A 20,492-nucleotide genomic window follows, 5' to 3' on the forward strand; every position below is an offset into this window, starting at 1 on the left:
GAAAAGAGCCTATTTTTTACTCTTGATGTTTTCACGTTCCCTCACGATAGAATGTACCCAAAACCTAGGGTTTATTTCTTTCTTCTTTCAATTTTCCTATAGCTTAGTTCTCCATTCAAAACCCAAAATAGAAAGAAATATTGTGTTCATTGTAGCTTAGTTTCAGAGATCGATTTCGGTTTTAAGGTTTCACCAAATCTAGTTTAAATACAAATAATATGGAAAGATAGGTTTCAGAACTGAAATGTAAAAATTAGGGTTTGTTTAAACAGAAATGTGGGGTTAAAAAGATCCAAATAAATCAAGCTAGATAGACTATATATACAATCAGATTAGCAACAAGGATTCAAAACAAAAGGAAAATGAAGTAGATTTTTTAGGGGTAGAACTCAAATGAAGACCACCGGATTACTTTCTGGGGAGTAATTTCTTTTTTCAAATTTTCAATATTGAATTTGCTTTTCCTAATTTTAATTATTAAATGATTAACATTTGGGGTAATGGAGACAAAAAAAGAAAAATGAAGTGGGTAGTAAGTTGAAAATATGTGTATAGTTGAGGGTGCAATTGATGAAATAAGGCAAAAACAGAAGGGACATTTAAGACGGCAAGACATGACTGATAGAGTGTATTGGTCTTAGTTGAAGGGTGAGGAGGGTTTATCTGAATAATATAAGGATGATGAGGTCATTCCCATTAATTTAATACCCGCCATATGTGAATTTTTGACATTTTTTTCTTTTCGTAAGAGTTGATAAAAGAGGTTGGATTACTCAAGTATAAATTGTTGACTCCGGGTAGTAAATTAAGAATAAGTATGGATTGCTGATGCAAATAAGAATTTTTTTGTGAAACAGTCCACCTTTTTTCTCATACCAATATAACTTCAATATTCCTACTTTCCACTCTCTCACTCCTCATTTTTCTTTCTACTACAATTAGCTTGTTTTTTTTTTTTAAAGTAATTAATTATATATTGTTTAAAATATATTTAACACACTAACTATGGTAAAATATTAAATATATAAAATGAATGAAACACGTGAATTTTTTAACTCTACTTGTAAAATTAAAAAAGTGCATGGGTGAAATTAAGAAATTCTTTTTTTTTTTTTGCGAGAAAACTAATATTAAATTATCAATTTTGGAGGAGTTAATTACCTTTATTTTTATAAGAATTAAATCATAATTTTATCATTCGTGAGGATCAAAATATAATTAACTTTTAATAAAGCGTATAAAAATAACTTTATTTTTCATTTTACAAGGGACATGCATACCCATGACGGTTAGGGGTGAGATTCGATCGAGTCAAAAAATTTCGAGTCAAGTCAAGTCGAGTTAACAAATCTTATTATTTATACTCAATGTTGCGTTAAATGGACTGATTATTTAACTAGTAGACGAAGTACAAGATTATTTAACTACATAAACAATATAATGATTTTGCATTTAAAATTTAATGTGTCAACATTTATCAAAACGGTGTAGTTTTACTTTTTGACATAATGATTTTTACTTTTAACTTTAGAAAATGTATTTATCAAAACAACATAAAATTTGAGTCTTTTTTTTCTTCGAATTTTTAAATAACTCAAATTGTGCAATCAATATTCGAGTTAAACCAGAAATCTTGATTTTTATTGAATTGATCTAAATAACTTGAATTATTTAATTCAAAATTTAATTTTTATTGAATTTTGTTCACTCATAAATAAAATACAAAATAACCAATAATATTATGCAATATACGTACAATATTGGTGTGTTTTCTATTAGTAGCGTATGTTCTCCGGCTACACTTAATTAAAACAAAGTTAGTCATAGATTAGGATCTGTTTCCAGCTAGATGTGGCTCCCTATATTAACAATGCTCAATATTTACCTAAAAAATAAGTACAACTTTTTGCTAAAGTCCCCTTAAAAAATAAAGATTCATCAGTCTCTCTCTCTATTATAAATGATAGAAGAAATAAGTCTTATCTATAATATACAAGGAATAAAAGAATGAGTTTAGATTAATTTGTTATTATTTTTAAAAGTTCTATTCAGAAATAACATTATATATCATTAACTAATAAAATTTTAAATATATAAAATTATTGAATATAATTAAATAAATTAAAATTTATAAAAGATAATATCAATATATCGATAATATAATATTATTTATATTGTATGAATTCATTTATTTCTTAAAATTTGTATGTCAAAGTTAAAAAAAAGCTAAATATATTTTATAATAAAGTCTATATTTTATAATTAAATTAAAATTATTTTTATAAACACTAATTGCACTTAGTCAAATCAAATCAATTTAATATAAATCTTTGACTTGACAAATAGCACAAATAAAATTTATTTAAAAATTAAGAAAAAAATCTATCAATTAGAAATCAATATTTTCTTTTAATTATGTTTGTCGTATTTTAAATTTATAAATGTTTTTATTTATTATTTATTGTATATTTACTTTTCTATTTTATATTTATATACAGTATTACTAGCCAAAACCAAATAAAACAAGCACATTTTTTTGTTTTACGCCCTGTAACTCTTCTTTAGCTAGGCTTGGGCAGAATAGCAAAGCAAGTACAAATATTAATAGCATAGAAAAAATGTGCTCCTTGTCATTAAATTAATGTGTTTGGTTGCGGTAATTGTTGCCTCTCAGGAGAATTGATGACTGCATTTTTGAGGCAATTGCTAGTACTAGTACAATTGAGAATTCTTAATTGGCCGATTATAAATAGCCCTGGGACTATGAAACAAAGGATTATCCCAACACCTACACTAAGATATTGACGATGATTCTCAAATATTGCAGAATAGAAGGTGATACGATGAGATAGAATGCAATAGAAACAAAGACATAGGGAATGGATTACTTGCTCAAAAACTATGTTTCTATTGCAATCTTGAATATAAAACTATGTTTTACGTTTATTTTCAATAACAAATTATTAATATAAAACTATAATTTTATGAATAATGTTTTCATTATTAGGTTACTGATTATTATCGTTTCATTAGACTTTGGATCAATATTAAATTATACATATTATTTTAGATTAACTATCACTTGATTAATATTAAAGTTACATACCAATTAAAATTAATATCTAGCACCGAAGCATTAAAACAAATATTTTGAATTTTAGAGTCGTCATTGTTGAGAAGGATTTATCTAAACACTACTCAGTGTGAATAAAATTGATCTCAAACCATAAATAGATAAAGCACTTGTGATTATACCAAAAAAAAAAAAGAAAAAGTCATTTTCATTCAAATAGTATCTAAAGAATTACTAGAAAAACACTATATTTTAGTATTATTTAATAGCTCGATTTTCAAAAAAAAAAGTATGATTATTATTATTTGATATATTCAATTATTATTATTTAATTTTAATAATGCTTACATAGTTGGGGATGTTTTTAAAGATGCTTTGAAATATAATGTCAAAAGCAATGGTGTATTAAAGTAATCATTATTAGACGTTGTTGAGAAGGATAGTTACTAATTTCAAATATGAATTGAAAAAAAGACATAAAAAATATAACAAATAATGGCTATTTGTAGATAAAATTTCAACTTTTATTCAAACAAAAATTATTTTATAAAATAATTTAATATATTATTACTAATTGCTTTCTCACTTTTTTATTTTATTACTCTTAAAATATTATTTTATTGTTTGAAATATAGACAACTTCTATTATAAATTAAATGGACAAAAATAAATAAAATTTAACTAAACACATAAAAGCCTGAATAAAACACTGGTAGGGTTGTGCCCTGCAAAAAGATTAATGTTATTATTATTAAATTAGCGTAATTGTAAAAGGAAAAAGGAAAAAGAAATGAGAGTGTGGATAGTGGCGCATACCATCCCGTAGCTTAACTAACACTTATATCATTTTAGTTATTTTTATATGTTTTCAAACATTACAGCCACTGGACTTAATTAGGGATCAAAACTTTGAGCAATGATTAAATACGAAGTGGACACATCTCATGTAGGGTCTGCATAAGCTATTTCTTTCATATATGCTAGACTTAATGCTACAATTTATTTATTATTAAGTAGTAAGTATTTTTATTTTTTTATGAAAAATAAATTTGTGGTCATAATTTAGGGTTCATGATGTACATTAAATTATTACTCAATAATTGTCTTGGATACATAATTTTAATACAGGAAAAACATTTCTTCTCAAAACAACTCTCTTTAATCACATCATTTTAAAATTAAAAAAATGGTTTTATGAGCAACTTGTGTATGGATTCTAACATCTTTTTATTTTGTAGTCTGAGTTGAGTTCAAATACTAAATTTATAATTTAAATAAATTATTTAATTTTAGGTTACTAATATTGTACATGCTTGTTTCAACGTAAAATTTATAAAATTAAATATATGTCAGTCATTTAAATACATCATTTAAAATAAAAATAAGTATTTAAATAATATATATTTTAAACATTTTTATCATAAATGATCCAATTAACCACTTTAAATGTACTATTTAAAAATTTTAAAAATATTTTATCTTCTTATAAATATATAATATACTTTTCAATAAAATAAATATATAAAATTTTAAATACAAATAAACAAATTTTCTTCCTTCCTTTCTCTGTTTTTTCTTTCCTTTCCTCCATTCCTTCTCCCATCACCACCCAAGCAATTTAAAAAAAAAAAAAAACCCAATGTGTCAAGATTTGAAGGCATGTATGTTGTTTTTATATCGTAGTATCTACTTGTATTATTAAAATAAATTTGATTTAGCTGATCTGATTCATAAATCAAGTTCAATTCAATTATAAAATGATTAAAATTCATTTCTTTGATAAAATGATAGATATTATTTTAAGAGTATTTATATATTGATAAATAAAATTTTTATTGGGCCAACTTTATCATTTTAACTAAAATCATATTTAATTTTTATATCAAACTTTTATTTTATTAAATTTGTTACTAAAATTTTTCATTTTATGACGGATATGCTATGATAAATAATAATTAATATTATTGAAAGCGTAAATAGAATAAAAATAAATAAATTGAAATGCAAAATATGGAATAAAAAAAAAGCCGCCGAAAGGAGAAGGAACGTGGAAACACTTGTCATAAATACCCCAAGCCAACGGTGGAGAAAAGTAATCAGCACAATCACATTCATTACACTTGACTCACTCACCCCTCTCTTCAGTCTTCACTCCATTCAGTCTTCGCCTCGCGCCGCCGGTCTTATACTAACTCAAATCCATGGAAATTTATTCCCTTTTTTAAGTGAATCCAGAGTATGATAAATGTTTTTGTAAGAATATAACAAAATATATAAATAAATATGACATTTTGTTACACCATTAAATCATTTGCAGAGTTTAAAACAATTGGTATAACAAATAATTACCCTTTTATTAATTGTTAGAATTTTAATTATTTTTGAAAAAAATAATTATATTATTATACTAGTAATATTTAGATTTAGATTTAATTCAATTAAACATTCTTATTTTAGATTCATCCTCAATCTTTAATTTGATCGTTGATATTATATTAAACTTTAATTATACTCTCAAATTATTGATGTTATATAAATAAGATCTTGTCATTTTAAAATTGTTAATTTAAACATTAAATGGATGTCATAAAAATTCTAGTTTTGAAGTTTTCAAATCTTTTACAAAATTACTACTCTCTCACTCTCACTCACTTTAATTTTAATTCTTATTATTCGTCAATAATGGAAGGATTTGATTGATATAATACAAATAATTTAAAGATGTAATTAAAATATTTTAAAATTAGGGCTAAGTTTATAATTTAAGGATGTTATATAAATACATGTGTATTCATATCATATTACATGGTTTAATTAAAGCATTGGGAAAAATGAGGTGCAAATATGGTTAAGTCTTGAAATTAATAAAGGTTGTCATTGTCTTCAATTTAATGTGTTTTATCTATAATTAACATTTCAATGAAAATTCCGTATATTTGAAGCTTAGATTCAACCAACTTATGACGTGTCTAAGTTTCTCATTCATTTCTAAATATAATAATTCCGTGCATACTACGTCTAAAATCAAATAAAACCCTGCATCATATTCATATGTAAATAATATAAATTCCTTTTACATATCTTTATTTTACTGCTTATTTGATTCTCGTAATAATATAATAATATCGTTTTTAATCTTTTTATTTTTTATTTTATTTTTAAATTGGAAAGCATATTTGGTAAATAACAAAAATGTTTTCGATAATGAAAATGTGAAAAACATATATGTTTGTTAAATATTTTTCTTTAATAGAAATAAAATAAAAAGCTATACATTTATATGGATTTGAACTAAGGTATCAAATTTAATATTTAAAAATATATTTTTCGTTTATATGAATTTAAACCGGACAACTTTATCTAAAGTTAAAAAAAAAAAACTTTTTTCACTTTTACAAAGCACAATTTTTATTATCTTCTAATTTTTCACATTTATATTTTTCAAAATTATTTTTAAATTTTCAACAATATCTTTTATTTTCAAGGAAAACAAAATGAAAATGACCTTTGTTTTCTGAAATCAAACAGAATCTTATATACTCTCCAATTTTTTAAAATTGGATCAGTGGTTGAATTGGTTATACCACCATTCCTAGCTCGATCAATTCAACTGTATAATTTTAATTAAATAAATTGTTAAAATTTCATAAAAACTTAAAAATAAAATAAAAATATAAAAAATTAGTTCAACTTATTCAACTCTTGACTCAATCGGTTTTTAATCCAGATCAACTAATTTATAAGTGGTTCAATAAAAAATCAGTTTAATTCTTTATCTAAATCGATATGTTAACCGACTGTTGAGATCTTAATTCCTACATGTTTAAACAACAAAGTGTAATTACATCTTTAAAAAAAAAATAGAAGTGATCATGATTAAATAGGGAGATCCTCCTATTCTCGATCGCTCATAAGAATTGAGGCAAGAAAATAGGCGAAAAAGAACAAGTAAATGAGTTGATTCAATTGATCTGAGATGAATAATCAAACACATAGAATTGAAGGAAAGTGGGGGTCTTATCACAACAATATTGACTCATGCACTTTTACTGTTCTAACGTCTTCAAAATCATTAAAAAGTTCAAAGTTGGAACCCTTTCATGACTCTCTCTCTCTCTCTATATATATATATATAAATATACGATACAAGGATTTAAATATGGATTTTTTTCACATAATGAATGTTATGGTAATTAATTATTTGTAAATATCAACAGTAAAAAAAGCTTAACCCGCCACAATATCACGGTAGCTATTAAAATGATCTAACGCAGCCACCAGGTTTCCCGGTGGCTGGTATCATCAAAAGAACGATATTTGAAAAGAATAACTTCCATGCCGGACACTAGTTGCCGAGGAGTTAAAGATCTGCGGCAGACAGGGCATGTGGTACGCCGATGTCCTACCCATCTATCCAAGCAAACTTTATGGAAAAGATGGTCACATCTCAACTCGGGAATCTCATCGTCTTCATCGATCTTACATAAACATATAGCACATTCAACTTCTTCATCATCCTCACCCACGTCTCGCTTGCTGCAGTGATTCCGGTTCCCTAGCTTGAAATCATCGCCCCCAATGGGTGTAGGGATTTGATAAGGGAACAAGGAGAAACGAAGCAAGATATTCCACGACCATTGCACAACCGTAACGATTGAAACAAGGGAAGAGTAACACTTCTCTATCTTGTCAATCGCCAGGATTGAATGGTCGAAGGCGACTGTCGACGAAGCAAACATTGTGATACGCTGTTAGCTTTGGACAAGCGAGATGGCTTAGAAAAGGATAGGAAATATAGGGTTATTTATAGAGTATTGTATTCAGAAATGGTTTGCGGTAATTTACTGCTGAGTCATCCTCATTCAAACCCACGACTTTTATTAAACATTAGCAGACAAAGAAAATATTACTATTTTTATTTAAATATTGCAATGTGTGATTTTTTAAAAAAGTAAAATCCAAAGTTTGATTATGGATTAAAATAACAGAAAAATTGTTGGAGATGAAATTAAAATGGTTTACGTTACCAACAGCTAATTGCAACTTCAGCTCTGGTCTGCATCATTATAAATTAAGGTGTAAATTGTTCATAAAATTATTGTGAAATGAGTTACAGAATAATTTATTTATTTAAATATAAATGCGTAATTTCCATTTTTAATCAAATTCTTGTCCAAAATTACTAGCATTTTCATCGCATAAGTTTTCCAAAATTTTATTTATAAAACTAAATTTTTTTCTTAAATTTCATATAAATTCTAGGAACAAGAAAAGATTAAATAATTTTTTAAATAGTTCTAATCTTTCATCAATTTCGTAATTTTTCAATTTGCTTTCTAGGAGTGATTAGTATAATATATATACATTGAATAATCGCACGTCAATAATGTGACTAAAAAATTAGTATAAAATATATCTATTATAAGTTTATAGAAAAAAACTAATTAATATTTTGAGTTGACTTAAGTGGTAAAAATTATATTATAAGGTTAAGTGTAAATCTCATTTTATGTGTGTTTTATAGATTTTATATTAAAAAAGTTAAAATATTTTTATAATAAAATAATTTATTTTTATAAAAGGCATGATTTTTAGTCGTTGAATTAGATTTCAATTGATACCGATACTAATTCAATTAAATTTTTAAATAATAAAACTAGATAATGACACATTTATAATTATGATGAAAAACAAAATTATATCATAAATAATTGTATAAAAAATAAATGAGACTTTGGTTGAAATAGTAAAATAAATCTATTTAAAATCATAATATCTTAAGTTTAAATCCTATTATGTGTGTATTCTTTTTTTTATGTATATTTTATTTGTAAAACAAATATATTTTATTAAATTTAATTATAAAATATACTTCAAATATAAAAACAAATTTTAAAAATTCAAGAGTCTTAAGAGTTATCGCCTAAAATACTTAAAATTTAATAATAAATTCTTTTAGAGTGTGTTTGGTGAGAGATTTGTAGGACGGATTTCATTTGTAATAATGTTCTCACAATTCAAAAAATAAACTTCTTTATTTGACTATATATAATGGAGAATTTCTAAATTTATGAGTAATTTCAAGAGGAATTCCATCAACTCACTTTAAGAGATGTATATTTTGATCTAAAATCATTTTTATATAATTTTTAAAATTTTAACTCAAGGTGATTATTTTTAAGTTATATTTAGATTTAAATTTCAACTTTTGCATTTCACACTCTTATTAGATGATAAGAGGTTGGGTATCTATAATTAATATTCATACTTGAATTTGCATAATTTCTTTAAAGATCAAACCCATTTTGTCATTCATATTAAATTGTATTAATATTTAAATTTGGATCGTATTTAAATAACATTATTTATTATTTATCAAAAATAGCATTATTTATTAAAATGAAAAATATTCAAATATAGTAAAAATATAAATATAAATATCTAATTTTATTATATGTAAAAGTAAAGTAAATTTGAATAATAAAAATTGAAAAACAATACTCGAATTAGACTTGATATTGGGCTGGGCCAATAGGCGAAGAGGCCCGCCCGAAAAGTGGGAAGATTTAAGTAAAAATATAGGCCTAAAAAATAGACTTGAAAAAAAAACGAGTCCTGTTTTCTAAAGAAGTCGGGCCTTAGGTAAGATTTTTTTAGCTTGAACTTGACTCAACCCAGATTTGCAAAAAAAAAAAAAATTCTACTTTTTTTTCTTGCTGTTGTTTTCATTGTTTTTGTTGTTGTTTGTCACTGTTTTGGTGTTGTTTCACGTTTATATTGCAACTATTTTGTTGTTATTGTTTGGGTATTATATTGTTATATTTTTTCAAATTTATTTTTATATAAAAATAATAATATAAAAAAATTAATACGGGTGGACAGGATTGGATTCGGGTTTTAACATTTTTATCAGGGTCGGACTTAGACAAAATTTAAGGTCTACTTTAAGAGTCGGGCTGAATCCAAACTTAAAAACAAGCCTAAAATTCTATTAAGAGCCGGTCTAAAGATAAAAAATAGAAAATAGAAATATGAAAATGCTACTTTCATATGTAAAAGGAAAATTCATAAATATCCATTACCATCCTATTCCTAGCCCTTAGTTTTCCATTACTGAAAAGTGACCCATATAGAAATAATAATTAATAATATATTTTGTTTAAGTTTTTAGATGTCCCGTAATTGCAAGAAACTGAAATTATCCTAAATATATTTGATTGATTGATAGAGTCTAATATTATGTAAAAAAAAAAAAATGAAAGTTATCGTATATTTGATTGATTGGTTGATGTACAGCAAACTCCACAACTATCATCACCTTCGTCTAACCTCTTTCATGAGTAAAGTCATACGTTCGATAAAAGAAATTAAATTTAGATTTTGTGATACTTCTCCACATAATAAATATTATTATGATCAACCTAATAACATCTAACGCAGCCACCAGGTTTCCCGGTGACTAGTATCATCCAAAGAACAGTATTTGAAATGAATGACTTCCATGCCGGAAATTAGTTGGCGAGGGGTTAAAGAAGTGCGACAGATAGGGCAGGTGGAACGCCGGTATCCGGCCCATCTATCCAAGCAAACTTTATGGAAAAGGTGGTCACATCTCAACTCTGGAATCTCGTCGTCTTCATCGATCTTACATAAACATATAGCACATTCAACTTCTTCTTCTTCATCCCCACCCACGTCTTGCTTGCAGCTGTAACTCCGGCACCCTAGCTTGAAATCATCGCGGCCAATTGGTGCAGGTATTTGATAAGGGAACAAGGAGAAACGAAGAAACAAATTCCAGGCCCATTGCAATGACGAAAGCATTGAAAGGAGAGAAAAGTAGCACTTCTCTAGCTTGTCAACCCCCATGATTGAATGATAGGAGAGCGTTGACGAAGCAAACATCAGTGTATGGGATTGAAAAGGAAGGAAAATATAGGGTTATTTATAGGGTAATTGGATTCAGAAATGGTTTGCTGTAAATTGCTGCAGAATTATCCCCATTCAAATGGAAGACTTTCAATCAATCTTAGCAGACAAAGAAAATATTAGTATTTTATATTTTTATTTAAATATTGGGGTTTAAAGTAAAAATTTCTTAACAGTCCAACTTTGACTAATTATAATAAAAGAAATGTTGGAGATGAAATTAAAAAAGGTTTACGTCATCATTTTGGAACTTGGCATGCCGTTTCAGCTTTGATAGTCATCTATAAAAGGAAGGCTTACTTAATCACACCTATTCACCACTATTTCCTATTTTATCATAAAAACCCCACTATTTCCTTCACTTTTTATAAGGGATTTGGTCCTTTAAATATACATGGTTTCTAAATATATATTTTTGAGTTATTTTCATACTATATTATATTTCTATTATATTTTGTCTATTTCTTTTACAAACATTAAAAAGAATAATTAACGGGTGGTCAATCACATAGTGTGGCATCTTTTCGTAAACAAAATATTAGTATTAAATGCATACACATGTTTAAAAAATATAAGATCTAAAAACATATAAATTATAAAAAATTCAATAATAACAAATTAGTTGAAATTAATAGTATTATTGCAAAATGTAAAAAAACCTTTAAAAATATAAAAATGTGTAAAAATTATTTAAAATAAAAACTATAAAATTTATTTAAAATATGAAAAGTTGTAGAATTATTTAAAATTTTGTGAAAATCGTTTAAGAATTTTAAAATGATTAAAATTGTAAAAAAATATAATAAAATTTGCATTTTTTCTTAAAAATAAAAGTTAGAAAATACAAAGTTAGCAAATTATTATGCCAAGATAAACTGGACTAGAATTTTTTTTTTGAAGGTACGACGAGATGATTAATAAAAACATTAAAACAAATCCCATAAACAAACATAATCAACCACAAACTAGAATTTTTGCTTCCATAATGAGTATTTCATTTCAAGAGACATAAAAATGATACACCACACCAAATTTGGGTTTTGGTGACATTTTAAATAGTCAAGAAAACAATCAGACGTTTTTTATTTTCTGTGTTTTTTATGAAATGTAAAAAGCGTCACGCAATTAACATTATGGAAAAGCTTTTTGTAATGCTTTAAAGCGTCATGAAAAGTTTCTAAAAATGTAACAAAATTGTGACATTTCTAAGTGTCACGTTTACTAACATAAGCAAAAAACATATTTGTGGCACATACAATCGTTAGGACAAAAGGTCACAAAAGGTTTTCATTCATGTTGTTTATAGAACGTCACAAAGTTTGAGAAAAAACAACTAATTATTTGTCTATTTGTGACATTTGACAAAGGGATTTTTGGTTACTTTTGTTTTTATAATAAAGGTTACTATAGCTATAGAAGCATCACAAAAACTATTAGCTTTCATGACACTTATATCATAAATAATAAGAAACGAAAAGAATAATTAAAAAAAAAGAGTTAAATAGTATATTTAGATTATAAATAGGGACTTAACAATATAACTTGCAAATCATGATGCAGCAAATCTAAAATTAGACCATTTAAAATAACATGCGGACCCTAAAAGCAACCATAATAGGTAGCCAATTCTTTAAACTTCCATTTTTTTTAGAAAGTCACATAATGCTGTAATCCATTACTCCATTATGAATGAATTATCATACAATTTGTTGCATTGCATTATGCAATTATGCATATCATAGGTAAGCCCCTAGGGGCGAAGCCAGAACAAATTGTTAGGGGGGCGAATAAAATTTTGATTTTTTATAGTTTATATCTTTATAATTTGTAATGGATTAAATTAAATTTTTATAATTTTAAGGGGACCAAAGTGTAATTTTACCTTTACTAATTTAAAATTTTTAAAAAAATTAAAGGTCAAAAGAGTAACTTTACATTTTAGGGGGCAGGCCCATGCCATTACCCCCAGCCCCCGTAAGCCTCCCCCAATTACATGCCAACAAGAAGCTTTGCACTCCAGCCACCCCTCCACCTCAAAATTTATATCCGGTATGGTCTAAAAAATCCCAACTTTAACATTCCAGTACATAAAATAATCCTATAACATATTATAGAATCATATCTGAAAAAAATGACACTACTTTCTTATGTTTTCATTGGTGTTAATAATCATTCATCTAAAATATTTTGCAGTATTCAAATGTTACTATAAAAAAGAATAAAAAACATACAACAAGTATAAATAGAAGCCAATGAAAGAAAATAAGAATTTCCATCTAGATTAAAGAGATAATTATATATTAGGCACTGAGATTTACATGGGCAGTAGGGAGCCATTTACAGATGGGCAAAGATCCAAATTTTGGTGGCACCTAATATCTTCTATCCTTACGTTGCATTTTGTTATTCTTCCATAATTGAAACTTTCTTTGTTTTCATCCCATTTACTGATGGGCAAGGACCAAATTTTGTATTGTTTAATTTGACGTATGAACTTAAGTTTTAATAATGTGTGAAATACAAATGCTTTATTTTGGGGATATAAATAGGAAATGAAAGGTGATGGGTGTAGTTTTATTTACTACTCTTTCATTATTTTTACATTATTTTTGGGAACTAAACTTTTTATTATTGTTTCCTTTTTAATATAATGTTTATTAACATTTATGAGGGATTTCATTTTGACTTATGCAATGAAAATTAAAAAAATACAATTATTATGCGTTCTAAATTACATATGTAATCACTCTATATGTCACCACACTTGTCATATATTATTGTTTGACAATTTTTTTTTTGAAAAATCCGACTAAACTTTATTTATGTTAAAATGAGCAATATAATAGAGGCTTTTGGATCAATGAAAGTGGACCCTAAAAATAAAAGAAAAATTGGCCCAAAAGATAAGATGCCCACACTAAACAAAAAAACAGAAAAATGAAAGAAACAAAAACCATATAATCCAAACGTCCAATTCAGTCGGTATCAAAACAGTTGGTGTCCACTAATATCTGATGTTTCAAGTGCCCATGCCAGCCGTTCAAAACGATAGCAATTTTCTAGGAGATTTCATTTCCACGCTGAAGGCAAGTGAAGGCTGCATCCTCCAGGTATGTTTCCTCTCCCTTTCTTAAAGCTTCTGTTGCAAGTTCATGAGCTTGACTATTCTCTGATCTGTGAATAAACTGAAATTTCTTTCTTGAAAAAATTGTTTCTTTCTTTGAATATCTCGGATGTCCACCCCTAGCACTGACTTATCTGTCGTTGTTAAGTTGCATTTTTTTTATAACTGTTTTTGAGTCTCCCATTATAATAACTGATTGAAAACCCAGTGAGATCCCTAACTTTACTGCTTGTAATCCTGCATATGCCTCCGCCATGAACAGGGACGATATTGCGGAGTGGAGTACTGATTTTAAGGCAAGAAGCTCGTCCATCTCCCCCCCCCACACCACCAGACCCGAAGTTGATCTTGAATATTTGCTGTCAAATGTTGCGTCAAAATAGATAGTTACTGTCGTATTTCTTGTGATCCGTCTTTGACTTCTGTTATCACCTAAAGTAGATGGTTTTTCTTCCGATCCATCTATTTCTGCTATGTAACTGTAAACTTTTTTGATAACTCTTGTCATGTTGTTATTTTCCCCTCATGAACAAGTTGGTTTCTGGCACTTCATATCACCCATGCAGCACAGCAAAAAAGGCGACACTATTGACTGTTACCTATGGTAAAAACCCAGGTAAGCCAGTACCACTGATTTGGAATTGCATTATTTGTGACCCATGAGAGATTAAGATTTTGCCATGTTTCTATTGTTATAGGGCGCTGTCTAAACACATGGTTGCTATCTTCTTCTGCATTTTGACACCGGGGGCATAAGCTATCTGAAGCCACTTTTCTTAGTCTTAAATTATTTAGGGTAGGGATAAAATTCCATAAAAGACGTTATATAGTGATGGCAACTTTTGATAGGAGGTGTAAATTCCATAATTTCCTATAGAAATTTTTTGTTTCGGTCTGTATTAAATAAGCACTAGGATCCGTAGTTGCCTCTTGTAATAGTTTATAGGCACTTCTGACTGTAAATTTGCCAAAATGTTCTCCTCGCCAGACATGGAAGTTGTTATGTTCTTCTTCCGCCAGGGGAATTTGCAAAATCTTCTATACAGTATTTTCTCGAAAGGTATTTTCAATTAGATCAGCTTTCCACTTTCTTGTTGTTGCTTCAATTAAGTCCAAAACTAATTCAATTCCTATATTGTTGATGTTGTCATTACTTCTATCAATATCTACACCTGGAATCTAATGATCATTCCAAACAGAAATTTGGTCTCCTTTCCTAACTCGCCAACATAAACCATCTTGCACTAGCCCTTTTGCTGCCCAAATACTTTTCCAGGTCAGAAAAGGTAAATCCCTAGCTGTGCATAGATAAAATCTGACTGTGGATAATATTTAGCTTTTAAGACCTGTGCTAATAATGAATTTGGGAAATTAATAAAGTGCTACCTTGCTTGGCTAATAAGGCAACATTAAATTGATCAAGGCTTTGAAAACCTAAACCACCATTTTCTTTTGCGATACATAGAGCTATCCAAGCACACTAATGAATGTCCCTTTTACCATAACCTTTCTGCCACCAAAACTTCGCAATAATGCTCTCAAGATCATCACATAAAGTCTTGGGAAGTAAAAAATAGGTCATTTTAAACGTAGGAATAGCTTGAAGAATAGCTTTAATGAAAACTTCTTTCCCACCTTGAGAGAGATGCTGAATACTCCAATTTTCAATTCTCTATTTAAATCTATCTTTTAAGTTTTGAAATGCCTCATTTTTCCTTCTGCCTACCATATTCGGTAATCCAAGGTAACGTTCTGGGTCATTAGAACTTCATACGCCCAATATGTTAGTAACTAGTCTTTTTTCTTCCTCTCGGGTATTAGAGCTAAAGAAAACTGTAGATTTATCGAAATTGACTCTTTGTCCCGAACAATTTCCATACTCGCATAGAATATTTTTTAAGAATCCAGCTCCCCTTTTAGTAGCCTTTCCAAATAGAATGCAATCATCTGCAAAGAGCAAATGTGAAATTTGTGGTCCTCTTCTGCTCGCCTTAACCCCTTTTAAATGCCTTTCAAGAAATGCCAGCCTCATTACGCTAGATAAGCCTTCTCCACAAATCAAAAATAGAAACGGACTCAAAGGGCCACCTTGTCGTAATCCTCTCGTAGGTTGAAATATATCCCCAGCTTGGCCATTAAGTACGACTGAATAGGAGACAGTAGATACACATTCCATAATAGAATCAATCCAATTTGGGTCAAAACCCATTTTCCTCATCATCTCCTATACAAAAGTCCATTCGAATCTATCATTTGCTTTACTCATATCCAATTTAACTGTCATCAGTCCCTTTTGCCCTATTTTTTCACTCTTTAGGGTATGTAAAATTTCGTACTCTGATAATACATTGTTTGAAATTAGTCTTCCTAGCACAAAAGCACTCTGTGCATTGTCAATGCATTTCTTTAAGACTCTTCTAAAGCGATTAGCAATAGGTTTTACCAATATTTTATAAATGACATTACATAAGCTAATGGGACGAAAATGGGAAAGGTTGGTCATATTTACTTTTTTAGGAATAAGCACAATATGTGTGGTATTAATTGGACTAACCTCCATGCCTCCATTCAGATGTTGTAGACAGAAAGTTGAGACTTCTTCCCCAACAATGAGCCAATATTTTTAAAAAAACAAGGCTGGAAAACCATCTTCACCTAGTGCTTTTGTAGCGCAAATACTTGTCAGTGCTTCCCTAATCTCATCCTTTGTATATTGCGCTATGAGTCTACAGTTATCCTCTTCAGTAATAAACCGTTCAACACCTGTTAAGAGATGTTCATTATGGCCTTTTTCACTAGCCTCGAATAACTTCTGAAAATAGGTCTTAGGGATTTCTGTTATTTCTTGCATATCCTCCGTCGCTCTTTCATTTGTATTCTGTAACTTTCAAATGCTGTTTCTCTGCCACTTTTGTGTTGCAAGACTACGAAAGAAAGCTGTATTTCTGTCCCTAAGTTTCAGCCAGTTTACTCTTGCTCTTTGCTCCTAGTACCTTTCATCCTTGTCAATCTCAAAGTTCAATTACAACTTTGTATCATTCAGCTCTGCTAAATTATTATCACTCGTCTCAGCCTCTATCAATTTAAACAACTTTGAAGTCAAGAGTTCTTTTTTCCGTCTTCTAGACTGGGAGCTTCGTACAATCCATTTCTCCAGACCCTTTCAAAGGTACTATAATTTCTGTAGAACATCTCCTGATGTTGTTTCCCACATGAATTTAACTTCAGCTTTGAATGTTTCCTCCAATACCCACCAAGCCTCAAATTTAAACTTTTTCTGACTTCTTCTATTGTCATCTTTTTTTTTTTTGCGGTTATTTAAATGGGACAATGATCGGAGGTCGAGTGCACCAAATGTTGAATGGTGACTTCAGGAAACACTAACATCCAATCTTCGTTGGCCACTCCTCTGTCCAAACGCTCTCGAATGTTTGTTTCTGGTAAATTCCCCCTTTCCCAAGTGAACCATTTTCCAGAATAGCCCACATCCATTAGTCGACAATCTTCTAAAGTATTACGAAAAGCTTCCATTCTTCTTCCCTCTCTAGGTATCCCTCCTTTTTTTTTCATACCCATACATGATTTCATTAAAATCTCTGCAAACAAACTAAGGCAGTTCCTCATTGCTACACAAACCTCTTAGTAGATTCCATGATTCATCCCTCTCTTGTGCATAAGGATAACCATAGAAACCTGTAAATCTCAATTGTTTTCCATTATTTTGGTTGTCAATAAATACGTCAATATGCCTTTTTTGAGAAACTTTGAAACGTAATAAAAACATCACTTTTCCAAGTTAAGCATAAACCTTCTCTCAAACCATCGGAATTTACATCAATGCCATTGATAAAACCACAACTTCTTCGCACTCGTTCCATCTGTACTTTATTAATCTTTGTCTCTATAAAGAAGACTATTTGGGGGATGTGTATCTTCAGTGTGTGTCGAAGCCTGTGAATTGTCTGTGGATTCCCCAAACCACGGACATTCCAATTTAATATTTTCATTGCGATCAATCAGCTTGCCTCTTGGCAGTCACCGATGAAAAAAGGTCATTGCCCAATATTCTTTTATTCCTTACTGTTGCAGTTTCGCCTTCTTCGCTTGGTGATGAATCTTCTCTTTCCCCCTAAGGATTTTTTTTCCTTCCTATCCAATTATCACCCTTTTCTCCAAATCATGTTCCATTGCAGACTGAGCCTGGTTGGCCAATATATTTTTCACCCATTGAGAGGCAGAGGACAAATTACCTTTTAAATTAATACCCAAACCAGGATCAATGGTTTTTCCTATCTCCAGCTTATTCTGTATTCCCCATGGCTTGTATTCTGACTTACGATCTCTATTAAGACTTTCATCTGACTCTTCTTCTCCATCTTCACGCAACCAAATACTATTTATTACCAAAGCTCTCTTGGATTGCGCTCGTAAAGACAAATCCCAGCCCATTACCGCCACTTCCACCCCTAACACCATCTTTGCCTCACAAAAAGAATCACTGTGACCCAGCCGACCACAATAGAAATAGAAAAAAGTTAGTCTTTCATATTTAAATCTAACGTATGAACATTTCCTAGAAAACATAATCTATTTTTTCTTCTTTAACATGTGGCGAACATCTAATTGAACCCGAATTTGCATAAAATTCCTATTCTGTTTCCCTAAATCTGAACTATCATACTCCAAAAATTTGCCCAAAAAATTACCTACTTGCCTTGCCAGACTTTCAGAGAAAAACCACATTGGAATATCATGGATTTGTACCCAAAAAGGAGAAAAGATTAAAGGGACTCGTAACAGATCTTCCCCTCATTGTAGCATATGTAGAATCAGAAAGTGGTTATTGAATGTCTATGGAAAACCTTTCAAAACTCTATCCATATCCATAGCATGAAAAAATTGGAATAGAAAATGTTTCTCTCCTAAGTCTCGGATCTGAACTCCTCTAACTGGATGCCACAGGTTTTTTATGGTGCTTTTCATTGCCGGAAAGTGGATAACACTGGCTGTTAAAAAACATCCCACCAAACGAAAAGAGTTTCCTTCTTTTTCCAAATTCAGCTCACCTTGTACTTGTAAAATTGTTTCTTCTTCATCAAGTGTTAACTTAGCAAATTCTTTTTCCATAATCACAGGTCAAAGAGAAAGCCTCGTTAGGCGTAGTATTCTAAAAATTGAAAAGATATTAGTAGACTGCCGCCACCAAAATAAACATGAACAGATGAAATCAGGCCTATCTTGAAGAATGAAAGGAGATTTGGTAGACAGCCGCCTCTAAAATTGATTATGACCAAAAGAAATCAGAGCTACCTTGAAGAATGAAAAGAGACTGGTTGGACTACCACCGTCAAATTTATTATGAACAAAAGAAAACAAGAAAACCTAGAACATGCCAGAGAGGTAGACAAATTCGTGCTAGGGTAGCAGAATTATGCTTTTTTTAAAACAAGTTTTTCTTCCTTAATTAATTTAAATTAGCTAGAGTAAATAATAATAATGCTATAATAAATTATAGTATTTGTCGAAACCATTTTTTATTTGGGAAAAAAACGGAGATCGACTTTTAAAACCAAATGTGGAGTTGCCACCAATCTTTTTGTTTAGGTGTGATTGGATCACCTAATAAAACATTTTGTTTCACTTAAAATAATTTTGGTCCATGTAAATTTAAAAATGGGTCTGGGAGCCGGTTACGTATGAGGAAGGGTTAGCACCCTCACTACGCCCAAAAAACTGGTACCAGATTGATTAATTGATGTCCTTATGTCTAGGGTTTTTAAAAAAAAAATTTGAAATATGGTTCCTTTTTAAAACGTTTGAGTAGTTTAAGCTGGTCGTCAAAGCTTTCTCGTTTCAAAGGTATAAAGCATCACATCCAGCACGATAGGACATGATCCTTTATACCTTTGAGAACACGATTGAGTTTTGACTTCCAAAAGCTCTTAGATAAAAAATTACAAAAGGATGTTCAAATATTTAGTTCAACGAAAAAATCGAAACCCAACACAGTCGGGCACGATTTCTCGAATCGCTAAATATTGAACATTGCCTTATTTTAAGATTTTTAAAATGATTTGTAGACTAGCTCAAAACATATTAATTTTACTTGAAATAGAATGAAATAATTGATTTTTAAGAGTTGGAAACTATAAAGCGACATTTGTAAACCAAAAGAGAAAAAATAAAAACATGGGATAAAATGCATGCATAAAATACGATAATTGATGAACGAAGATAATATAACTTATTTAATCCACTAACAAAACAAACAATTAAATATAACTAATCTAAGAAAAATATAACCAAATTTTCCAAGCACGGATGAAGAACAATTGATATAATAATACAAGAATGAAAATAATATAC

At 29.2% G+C, this 20,492-nt stretch overlaps 2 protein-coding genes across 2 annotated transcripts; both read right to left on the bottom strand.

Moving 5' to 3' along the window:
- Positions 1-7,016: 7,016 nt before the first annotated feature.
- LOC108472977 (uncharacterized) lies at positions 7,017-7,854 on the bottom strand. The gene has a single exon (XM_017774544.2). The coding sequence runs from the start codon at positions 7,810-7,812 to the stop codon at positions 7,339-7,341; it is 474 nt and encodes a 157-aa protein (XP_017630033.1). The 5' UTR covers positions 7,813-7,854; the 3' UTR covers positions 7,017-7,338.
- Positions 7,855-10,310: 2,456 nt separating this feature from the next.
- On the bottom strand, positions 10,311-11,105 carry LOC108473151 (uncharacterized). Its single transcript, XM_017774694.2, has one exon. It carries the CDS (start codon positions 10,976-10,978, stop codon positions 10,505-10,507), a length of 474 nt encoding a protein of 157 aa, XP_017630183.1. The 5' UTR covers positions 10,979-11,105; the 3' UTR covers positions 10,311-10,504.
- Between the last annotated feature and the right edge of the window lie 9,387 nt (positions 11,106-20,492).

This window comes from Gossypium arboreum, chromosome 1 (genome assembly GCF_025698485.1).
Source record: "Gossypium arboreum isolate Shixiya-1 chromosome 1, ASM2569848v2, whole genome shotgun sequence".
In the NCBI taxonomy this organism is placed as follows: Eukaryota; Viridiplantae; Streptophyta; class Magnoliopsida; order Malvales; family Malvaceae; genus Gossypium; species Gossypium arboreum.

Coding starts and splice junctions, on each gene's coding strand:
- LOC108472977 (XM_017774544.2), bottom strand. CDS start 7,812: ATGTTTGCTTCGTCGACAGTCGCCTTCGACCATTCAATCCTGGCGATT.
- LOC108473151 (XM_017774694.2), bottom strand. CDS start 10,978: ATGTTTGCTTCGTCAACGCTCTCCTATCATTCAATCATGGGGGTTGAC.